The sequence below is a fragment of the Amphibalanus amphitrite genome, unplaced genomic scaffold (genome assembly GCF_019059575.1).
Source record: "Amphibalanus amphitrite isolate SeventyFive unplaced genomic scaffold, NRLGWU_Aamphi_draft 001379F_arrow, whole genome shotgun sequence".
NCBI classification, from domain to species: domain Eukaryota; kingdom Metazoa; phylum Arthropoda; class Thecostraca; order Balanomorpha; family Balanidae; genus Amphibalanus; species Amphibalanus amphitrite.
The window spans coordinates 138,957-149,288 of record NW_024882872.1 but is presented as its reverse complement, the minus strand read 5'-3'; the positions used below and the strand labels follow the sequence as shown (position 1 = coordinate 149,288).

Here is a 10,332-nt window from a genome sequence, read left to right as displayed (position 1 = left end):
ATCAAATAACATGTTTGAACGTTTGAAACCACGAAAAGCTTGCAAACGCGCGGCTAATGCGAGCCGACATGCGCCGAACCGCGATTTCGCCCAAACATGGTCACAGAAAAGAGGTCACAGGTCAAAGGTCATTGGGGTCAGGGTCATGAAATTTTCAGCGTAGGTGTAAAATTGATCAATGCGAGGGTACTGAAAGTTTCGTCGCGATCGGCCGCTTTTTACGCGAATTATTCGCGAAAAACCTTAGGGGGGGTTGCATCACCCCCCCCCCTGTGCCGGCGAGGGTTAAGTTGTTCTTGTCATCGTAAATTTTGAGGCGTTTTAGTATATTGATAAAATACAGTGGAAACGATTTTATTATATATCCCTGGTACAATATAGTACTCATTTATAGAACTAGACGACAGGTCCCAAAATTTCATTTTCTCGAAATTTTTCATTATCCTCTCAAAAGAAAACATAGCAACAACGTTCTTTCTTTATTTGAAATGCGCCACTCCTGGGTTAGGTGTCACAATGTGCTATTAAATACCAAATTTCCCAAGTAGGCGGTGTTACCCAAGTGCCTGCATTTTTCTAAAAAATCCTTCAATATGGCAGCACGACAAAAAAAAATTCGCTCGAGCAGGAGCACGTAGTACGTACCTAATGCTTGGATGAGTCCTAATTATGGCATAAAATGCTACTTCAGGACTTATGTCTGTCAAAAAAAGATAAGTTTACTTCTGCTTATTATGCTATAAAAAGTATAAAACGTATTCACGAAACGCAAAATAGTAATTTCTCGCAAATCACCTAAACCAATGCGGTACACTATACCCATACCTGCTAGCTTCTGTTGACGTTACGCTGCCAAAAGACAGTCAGCTGTCGCCCTATAGACCTTTTTATATTTCTGATATCGGGGTGGGCGGTGTTACCAAAAGGGCGGTGTTCCCCTATCTTCGCCTATTCAAGATTGATTAGCTAAGTCATTGATTGATAGTTTCTACTTATAGAAGAATACCTAGTGAGTGCTATGAAATCAAATATGACATTCTTTTATTAAGTATGGTGAATAACTGGGGATGAGTTATGCTGACGGAACTTTGGGCTTGGCAGGCATTGGATTCAAAGTGGCTGAGTGGTTATAAGTGGTTATATCCCTCAGATCCCTTGATGAAACATGCGTGGCGGATGCCACGTCTGGCACACATTTTACACGATAGTGACAGAACAGCAAGTAACAGCATGGGCGTGAGCGTCTTCGGCTTCGCACGAATGCAACATGTATCCTCCCTCAAGCTGATCCGAATCCAACTAATCGTGTGACACATCTCTGACCCGATTCTGCCTCCAAATCAGCGGATTGACCCGATCCGATTCAATCCGATACAACCGGAAGACCGTTCTGCCCCATTACACTGTCTGTATGGCGGTACAGCGAGGAGCAGTAGAGGCGAAACACCTTCAATTAAGGGGGGGGGGGGGCACTGCCGACTTTTGGTCCCATTCTTTCCATGCAACGCCCATAGGGCTTATGTTAAAATGCCAAAATCAAAGGGGGGCACAGTGCCCCGGTGCCCTCCACGTTCCGCCGCCTATGACGAGGAGCACCCCAGGTCACCGCCCACACCGCGTCTCGGAGTCTCCTTGTCTCTCACAAGTCTCACATCCCATCAGATATTCGGCATCCGGGAGAGGTCACCGTCGCCGTGACCCGGACGACCTTTGACTGTGTTTAACGCTCAGAAGACACCAGCGGGGACTAAGGGGGACTGGGAGAGGATTCCCCGACGGAGGACATATGGGGGAGCCCGGCGTGGCGGGAGTTTTGGACAGTCCTGAGGTCACCTCGGGGTGGGAGTCACTCGGGAGGAGTCACATTGGGTCGGGCCGGTCACCTTGGGAAGATGGCATCAGTGAGAGGATAGAAGGCACTAAATGGGACTGGCCAGGATGTAGCGGGAATGGCCCGGGAGAGTAGGTACCTACATCAGTTGGGCAGATATGGCAGCTGCATTTATTCATGGAGCTGCCATATTCTTATCTCATCGCCGTAACAGTTCTGAGTTCTGACGGATACCTAGATGGACAAGCATGATAGCTGACCGAACGATGGACCCAAGTTGGACATATTTTGGACGAAAATTTAGATGATTACGAATTAATATTCGATGGCTCATAATTGAATGACAATGGTTTGAACTTTGAAGAGGCTTACCAAAATGCAGAAAATGATGAATTAGGTATGGAGCAAAATGGTTTCCGCCCACAAAAATATTGTTCACAAATCGCACCAACTGGCTCATCAGAAATTGGCGTCATATTAGGCACCTATATCGGCGTGCCCCGCGGTCACTCATCGAAATGGGGAAGGGGCGCTTCTGCTGTGGCGGTCCTAACTACTGGCTACTGCAACAGCTCACTGATATCCACTCTGGCTGAACTAACTGACTTCTGAGACAGTGTTCCATCGCCACCTGAAACTGTACCTATCCGAAACGCCGACTGACGTTTACTTTTACGCCACAAATAGGTAGGTACTGGTAGGTATTTAGGCATTCACTTGCCAACACGAGCGCATCAATTAACCAGCTAAAGATCGGGAAAGCTGCGTATGGGCTTTTCCTCAGTTACACTTCTCGGAACGCTAACGCTGAACGCTGCCCGTTCCCGCAGCCCAGCCCTCGTCCGTCGGGATGTCGCCTCACGTATTTCCGGTTACGTCCGCCCTCCCCCCCCCCCCATCACCGGACCTTGGAGCAGACGTACGCCTCAATCTCCTCTCCCAGACGCCGACAAAAGATCGGACGTGTCCCCCGCTGAAAAACGGCAGCGCCATACGCACGCACAGTGCGCTGCAGCGGGGTTTGCCGTCGGTCCGGAGGGGCGGATGGGTGATGAAAGAGCTCCCGCCAGGTCGACGCGACGCTCTGCGGTGTGCGACTCAGAGCGACCCTGACCCGAAGAGGACCCGGAGCGGAACGGACGCTGCAGAGACGGTACAGGGTAGCCGTCGGCCGCGGGATGCTGCCGGGGAGACGTCCACGCCACGAGCGGAAACGGAACCAGGAAACGGGCCATTGTTCTGTATACGCATTACGTATTCGCACGGTGTCACACGGCTCGGTCTCTCCAAGAGCCTGTCGACCGGGATGGGGCTGGTCTTGCAAGGTATCTTGAAGATGTGAAAAGTTGGCTAGAACATACCTATTTATCGCTATCCAAGAACAACTTGTCTTGTAAATTTGATGACTATCAACATTCAACGCCAAAATTGATTAAGACGGTAGCTTGAGGAAGAAACTTGGAATCGATGTCCGAAGCTAGGGTAACCAATTCATCAAGGAGAAATTGGGTTCGCGCACTGTCTGGTAGGTAATAATTACAGAGTAATAGTCGTTTTCAACTCACAATAGAACAACAACAAGCTTTTGCGTTGATATCCATGCGTCAGTCCTAACCAAACGAGAGAGATTAGTATTGAGTACCTAGTACCCCGTCCGCCTCTATTGAGTTAGAGATTTGCTGGAATGCATTCTTTTCACCAAACGCTTGATGCCTGTTTAGAAGATACCAGCAACTTATCACCCCAGTTGCCAGGCCAATGCGGTATTGATTTCTCCAATGATTCAATGTTCCCGATGGTGATTAGTCCGATAAGTCACATAGTTCACAACCATCAGCGAAAAAACTTAACAAAAGTGGTCACTATTGTGCGTCGACTTTGACAGAGCAATGGATCCCGTTTGAGTCAGGGCCTGGATCTCCTCGAGTCACGGGCTTGCATTTAACGAAATAAACAGCACAGAGGGACGATGGTTGACTTCCATTGCGGTCGAAACCACCACCACCAGTAACATTTTAAATGGTATTAGCAGTGCATAGCAAGTTATATCGATTATTCAAAGCTGTTTCTACACACCGGTATAAAATACTCCGCTTTAGGGTAAGACAAACGTACATTTGCATTCTATATTTGTAGACCCCAAAAGGTCAAACATTTTTCTTATTGTAAAGGAAAGTAGTTGGGCAAAAATCACACCAAACACTTCAGTACATATAATTTATCATGAAAAGCAACAAATGTTCCATAAAACGGTTTCCATTACGCGTCAACAACTACGCTTTGTGTCCAACGTACGCAAACAACGTAACGCACACCAAACATTATTTTGACCTTGAAGAATCACAGCCATCGATCATATACAAAACATCTTAAAATCATCATAAACAATCAATACGAATTAGCTGCCCAGGCGTATGAAAAGATTAAAACTGGGTAACAGGCTCATTGACTGCACATTTTCCACATGACATGACATGACTGACCCGGGATCAATCATAAAAAATGTCTACACCAGTCAGCATTCACTGCTGAGTAGACGGTGGTGTGAGGAGCTGGCCGGTAGTAGGTGATGCGGGCGACACGAGCTCAACGGGTGTCACCGGCAGCAGCGCCGCCACCTCTAATACCTCCAGTGCAGGGGGCGCCGCCGGGCCGGCCTCCAGCGCAGGGGGCGCTACAGGACAGGGCGCAGACAGCGGCACCGCCGGAACCACCGCCTCCGACCCGTCCGTCGGCCGTAACTCCACGTGCAGCTGCATGTGTGAGCGCACGTGCGACCTCTGCGAGAACCGCTTCTCACAGAGAGGACACGAAAACGGTCGCTCGCCTGTGTGCGAGCGCATGTGAACCTTCAGCTTGTGCTGCGTCGGGAAGCCCTTGTCGCAATGCTCACACCTCGCTGCGACCTCCCTGTTGTGAACGAATCGCACATGCCTCTCCAAGATCTGCTTCCTCTTGAAGGCGGCGCCGCACGTGGCACACACGTGCGGCCTCTCCTCCTGGTGCGACAGTTTGTGAGCGTTCAACGCCGAGTTGCACGTGAACGTGGCACCACACACCTCGCACACGCAGTCTCGCTCGGCGCTGTGCGCGGACGCCAGGTGACAGCGCAGGATCGAGTTATAGATGAACCGCCGCGGACAGTGTGGACACGGGAAACGAGCCTCCACTGCGCCGTGACGCACCATGTGCTGCTGCATGGACGCCTTGGACGAGAACATAGCCGGGCACTGGTCGCACGCGAACCGCTTGCCCTGGTGCTTATAGATGTGTACATTGAGCGCATTGCGGGTCTTAAACGAACTATTGCAGCCCTCCTCCGGGCAGGTGAAGCGTCCCGCGCCGGCTGAGTGCGTGAGCGAGTGTTTATTGTAGCGTTTCTGACCGAGAAACTCCTTACCGCAGACGGGACAGGTGATGGTTTTCAGACGCTCCGGGAAGTGCACGTAGCTGCGGTGAGTGGAGAGCGCCGGTTCCGTGCTGTAAACCTTGCCGCACAGCTCGCACGCCCACTTGTTAAAGTGGATACCCTGGTGTTGGCGCAGCGCAGGACGGGACGAGAAGCGCCGGTCACAGTGTGAGCACGCGTACGGCCGCGCGCCCGTGTGAGAGTTGATGTGGCCGTCGAGCGCGCGCCACGTGCGAAACTCCTTGCCACAGGTGGTACATTGTTTGCCGGAGGACCCCGAGCGGCGGATGGAGGGGTCGTCAGCCGTGGTGCTGCCGGTCGCCTCGTCGTCCGAGGCAGGCACAGTCTGCGAGAAAAATGGGCCATTAGGGGTGAAAATGCGTCGGTCACATAGGGTATGGTAAACCTGTGTCGACAAAAGGTCAATAACATTAACTGACGGGTTGATGCGGCGGTCATTCAGACTAAGAGGAGCACACTCTGTACTAATTCCATTTTAATTTCAAACCGACTTATCAGTATAACGTGTGTTCAGACACATTGAAAAGCTGCAAGCTATTATGAAAGAGCAAGGAGAGCATCGGGCGTGCATCGGGATTAATAAGAACAATGATTGAGGACAACCAACCTCAGAGATTTCCTCCACCGTGTTCTCTTCTTTTTCACCGTGTGGAGGACTGACGGCACATTTATCGTTTTTGGAGTCCAGCTCGTCATCTGAGAGCGCCGCGTTGGCCCCGTTCACTTTGTGACTGGTTAACTCCATATTGAGGCCAACAGACTGGGACAAAGCACATCATGGCATTAACTTTTAATCAATAACGAGCTTTAGGGATTACAAATGACAGAAGAAAACAATGCAAAAGCAAACAAAAGAAAGAGAACATATGCTGAACACAGAGACAATTTTGCAATTTACACACCAGTATAACGCCTTTTGGGGCGACTAACGGAGCGAGCGAGAGGGTGAGCCTAGCACGTGCGAAATTTCGAGGGGTACCTCCAACTGACTTGTGCACGGCACCCTACTAACCGGTCTCTAGCGATGTGCCAAATTTGAGCACAATCGGCCCAGCCGTTCTCGAGATCTGGAAGTGGCACCCTGCACGTGCGCACGTGCAAAATGGGTCCCAACTGACTTGTGCACGGCACCCTACTAACTGTTCCGTAACCGTGTACCAAATTTGAGCGCAATCGGTCCAGCCGTTCTCGAGATCTGGAAACGACCCCTGCACGTGCGCACGTGCAGCAGCACCCCAACTCTGGCACATGGATATGCATTGCCTAGTGGGTGCCTACCTACATGCCAACTCTCAGCGCAATCGGCCCAGTAGTTACCGAGATATTGCAACAATTGCAAAAGTGACACCTCTTCGTTTTGCACGTGGCACGTGCATAAGGGGTCACCCACATGCATCGGGAACAGTGCAATACTTGGTAAAAGGAATGAAGCTACCCTACAAAAATTACCGCATGTAAATCGGTCAAGTGGTTGCTGAGATATAAGCCTCGCAAAAGCGTGACCACGGCCGGCCGGCCGGCCGGCCGGCCGCTCATACTCAGAAATTTCCGTTAATCTAAGGAAAGACTACGCTCGCTTCGCTCGCTCCGTAATCAACCTTTATATAAAAAACTTTGAATATAATCTAAGCAAGTCGCAATACCTATGAACACGACGTTCATTTAGCTGGGCGAAGCTCGACTCAATTTGTACATTAAACTTTGTATCTAGATTCTAGCCTGACGTACAGCACCCGACACGGCACACTAACCTGTCTCTTCTGAGCGCCCTGCCGGTGGCGGCGCCAGAACAGCCGCTGCGCCGTCTCCAGCTCCCGGCGGTGGCCGTCGATGGCCCGCAGCAGCTCCACACACGCGCAGCACAGCCACGAGGGCGCGCTGTCGGCACCGAACAGGGCGGCTGCAGCGCGGCAGGCCGCCTCATCACCAGCAGACGCCTCGGCCACCTCTGCCGCGCACACCTCACACGCCGAGCCTTGTTCTGACATTGACATGGCATCTGAGACCCTCTCTGAAGCTGTCAGAACCTCTGACGGGTCATGTGGTGTGACAGACTGGAGGCTGGCCATTTCAAACAGCCGCAGGTGTTGTTGTCACAGGAGATGCACCCTGATGAGGCTAAGAGCTGCCTGGCTGTAACAGGGATGAGAAAAACATTATCCGCAGTCATGTCAGCCACTGCTGGCCTGGCCAGTGCTGTCAGTTACCTACTTATAACTCAGTTAAGTTAAGCCAGACCAGAAGGGGTCAAGAGGTTAGGTAAGGCATTAAAATTATTTAAGATTGATAATTTAATTTGCTTCCAGATTTCTAATGAAGATTAGGGCATCATTCCTGACTTTTGTAATGAAACTCTAACTAATAACACAACAAAACTTCTAGATGTAAAAACTCCCTTCAAGTACACCAACCTGACATTTCAATTCAAACTTCAATTTGACCATGGTACCAGCCCAGGTACAGATTCTGGGTACCTATTAGATTAATTACCTACATCAAGTACCAGGTCCAGAAAAGCAGTCTTGGATGCTGCAGGTTGCAGGGGAAGGGGTCATATGATCTTAAAAGATTTTACAAGTTCCCAAGACTCCTTAGATTCTAATCTTTATGAGCTGCTGTACAAATTTACCAATTTTCCTTAATTTGAAATTAGCTGTTTAGTTTGTGTATTTTGTTCCCAAAACCTAAATTTTCTATATCAGGCACTTTCCTGATCAGGGGAGATAATAGGCCCAAATGCTCCCTGGAGCAATCAGTGGATCCGTCAGTCACTTTCAGTACATGTGCATGCTAATATCATATCTATAGGTAACATTGCAACAGGTCATCAATGATCAAAATGTGTTGTTGATCTTCTTACTAGTGGTGCTAATCAAAACCGTGACCTTCAGAATTCTGATTTTGTCCAATATCAAATTCGGGGTTTGGAATTTGAACGAAGACAAGCAGGCTGCTTTGGACATTGGAAAATCACTTACTACACCTTAGTATTTTAAAAAGTAATCATGATTGCATTGCATTGGTAAATAGCATTGATTGGTCAATAGAAAGCTTGGTCATCAATTAACACTTTTGGACTGGTAAAAGAACATTAAATGTAAATGAAATGAGTTTTGAGTCGTGTTAATCATTGTGTAGTTATCAAACAGCTTTGGACAAATGGCTGGTTTGGATATCTTTGGACACACAATTAACGAAAATGCTGGCCATTGACACAGGCATTTTATGAAACGGGTAGTTCAGGGCACTACTATAAACTATTCACAATTATTTCAAAATTAAAATGTCAGTTCAGTTGGGCTTGCTGGTATCGGACATCAGTATTGCTTTACACATCATCCGTTATTTTATATGTGGCTGAAAAACTAAGGGGCAGCTTCAGGCTGAGAAATAAAGCATTTTCGTGTCCATAATGGTAAAAGCACAGCAAAGCCCCATCGAGAGCGGTCAGCGGGGGGCACACAAACCTTCCACAAAACAATGCTCACAGGACACAGACAGGGTTGCCAGATCCAGAATGGTCCTTATCGCCAAATTCGCCCCTCGAATTTCGCCAAAATTCGCCAAGTAGGATGCACTGTATAAGCATACGTATAGTCTGTTCCATATCAAGTTTGCAGTCGGAGTTTCTTCGGCAGATCGCTCCTCCGCTCAAGAATTTGCGTCTTAAAATGTAAAAGAGCTATATATGTATACAGAAATCATGCACTGCTTTCAACAGGGCACTTCGGCTGCAAGCTTGAAACGGAACAGAGTATAGCAGCGCAAGTTGGCGTAGGTGTAACCGTGTTCACGATTCGTTTCCAAGTTCACGATTTACCTATCTCGTTTCTCATATTCATTTACATAACATCTACATACATTCTCATATTCAATCAAGAAGATATTTTCATCAGGAACATTTTATATTTGAGTGCGTAATATGAAACGTTGGAAGGTTAAGTTAATCAGATTACGAAATATTTCGTAACGATGTTTTTTGCTTTGTTTTGTTCATTTTTTAAAATAATATTCGGTGATTTAGAGGTGAACTCTGGAAATTCGCCAATATTTGACGTTTTATCGCCTATCGCCAAACGCCGTGCTTCTATCGCCAATGACTTTCAAAATTCGCCAAATTGGCGACATATCGCCAAGTCTGGCAACCCTGGACACAGATGAATGAGACTTACGATGTGGGCATTAGAAGTTTGAGCAATTCAGGGAGGCAATTGAATTTATTTTCATGCCTATTTTGAGATAAAATAATTCAATTCAAATCGCCCATATTATACAAACGTAATCCGCAATCCGTGCTTAACTGCGCCAGAACTCGCCGCTGACGTTTGTTTACTAGATGTCCATAAAGTTAGCGTCGTATTCGTATTCGGATTCAAATTCGAGTAATGATTTCGCTCAAAATTGGCATACAGATAGCCCATGGCACGCTGAGTTCGAAAATGGTGACCTTTTTTTCCTAGGTCAAACCGTTTGACCTTGAGAGGTCAAAATACTGCGTACCCTGTAGAATCTTTGTTTATGGTCCGATTTGAAAAATTCGACCACCAGTGTGTTCGTCTCATCGAGAAGCAGTAGCACATTCAAAAAAATCCGAGGTCAAGGTCATAGGTCAAGGTCAAGGTCACTTTAAAAATCGCCGTACCCTATAAAACCTTCATTTTTGGAGCTATCGGAAAATTTCGGCCACCACTGTGTTCGTCTCATCGAGAAGCAGTAGCACATTCGAAAAAATCCGAGGTCAAGGTCATAGGTCAAGGTCAAGGTCACTTTAAACGTTAATTTTAGTCCCCGTACCCTGTAGAATCTTTGTTTATGGTCCGATTTAAAAATTTCGGCCACCACTGTGTTCGTCTCATCGAGAAGCAGTAGCATATTCGAAAAAATCCGAGGTCAAGGTCATAGGTCAAGGTCAAGGTCACTTTAAACGTTAATTTTAGTCCCCGTACCCTGTAGAATCTTTGTTTATGGTCCGATTTGAAAATTTCGGCCACCACTGTGTTCGTCTCATCAAGAAGCAGTAGCACATTCGAAAAAATCCGAGGTCAAGGTCATAGGTCAAGGTCAAGGTCAC

The 10,332-nt window shown here is 47.8% G+C and overlaps 1 protein-coding gene across 10 annotated transcripts; it reads right to left on the bottom strand.

Moving 5' to 3' along the window:
• Nucleotides 1-3,925: 3,925 nt before the first annotated feature.
• Nucleotides 3,926-9,603, bottom strand: LOC122372634 (oocyte zinc finger protein XlCOF6-like). 10 transcript variants are annotated; one of them, XM_043350087.1, is made up of 5 exons: nt 8,687-8,735; nt 7,756-8,004; nt 7,013-7,394; nt 5,869-6,021; nt 3,926-5,586 (listed from the first exon to the last, which is right to left on the bottom strand). In XM_043350087.1, the coding sequence occupies exons 3-5, from the start codon at nt 7,328-7,330 to the stop codon at nt 4,354-4,356; spliced, it is 1,704 nt and encodes a 567-aa protein (XP_043206022.1). In that variant the 5' UTR covers nt 7,331-7,394; nt 7,756-8,004; nt 8,687-8,735; the 3' UTR covers nt 3,926-4,353. The 10 variants fall into 10 exon arrangements, with proteins under 10 accessions (XP_043206022.1, XP_043206028.1, XP_043206025.1 ...); XM_043350093.1 differs by having other exon boundaries at nt 7,752-7,876; XM_043350090.1 differs by having other exon boundaries at nt 7,752-8,004; nt 8,687-8,724.
• Between the last annotated feature and the right edge of the window lie 729 nt (nt 9,604-10,332).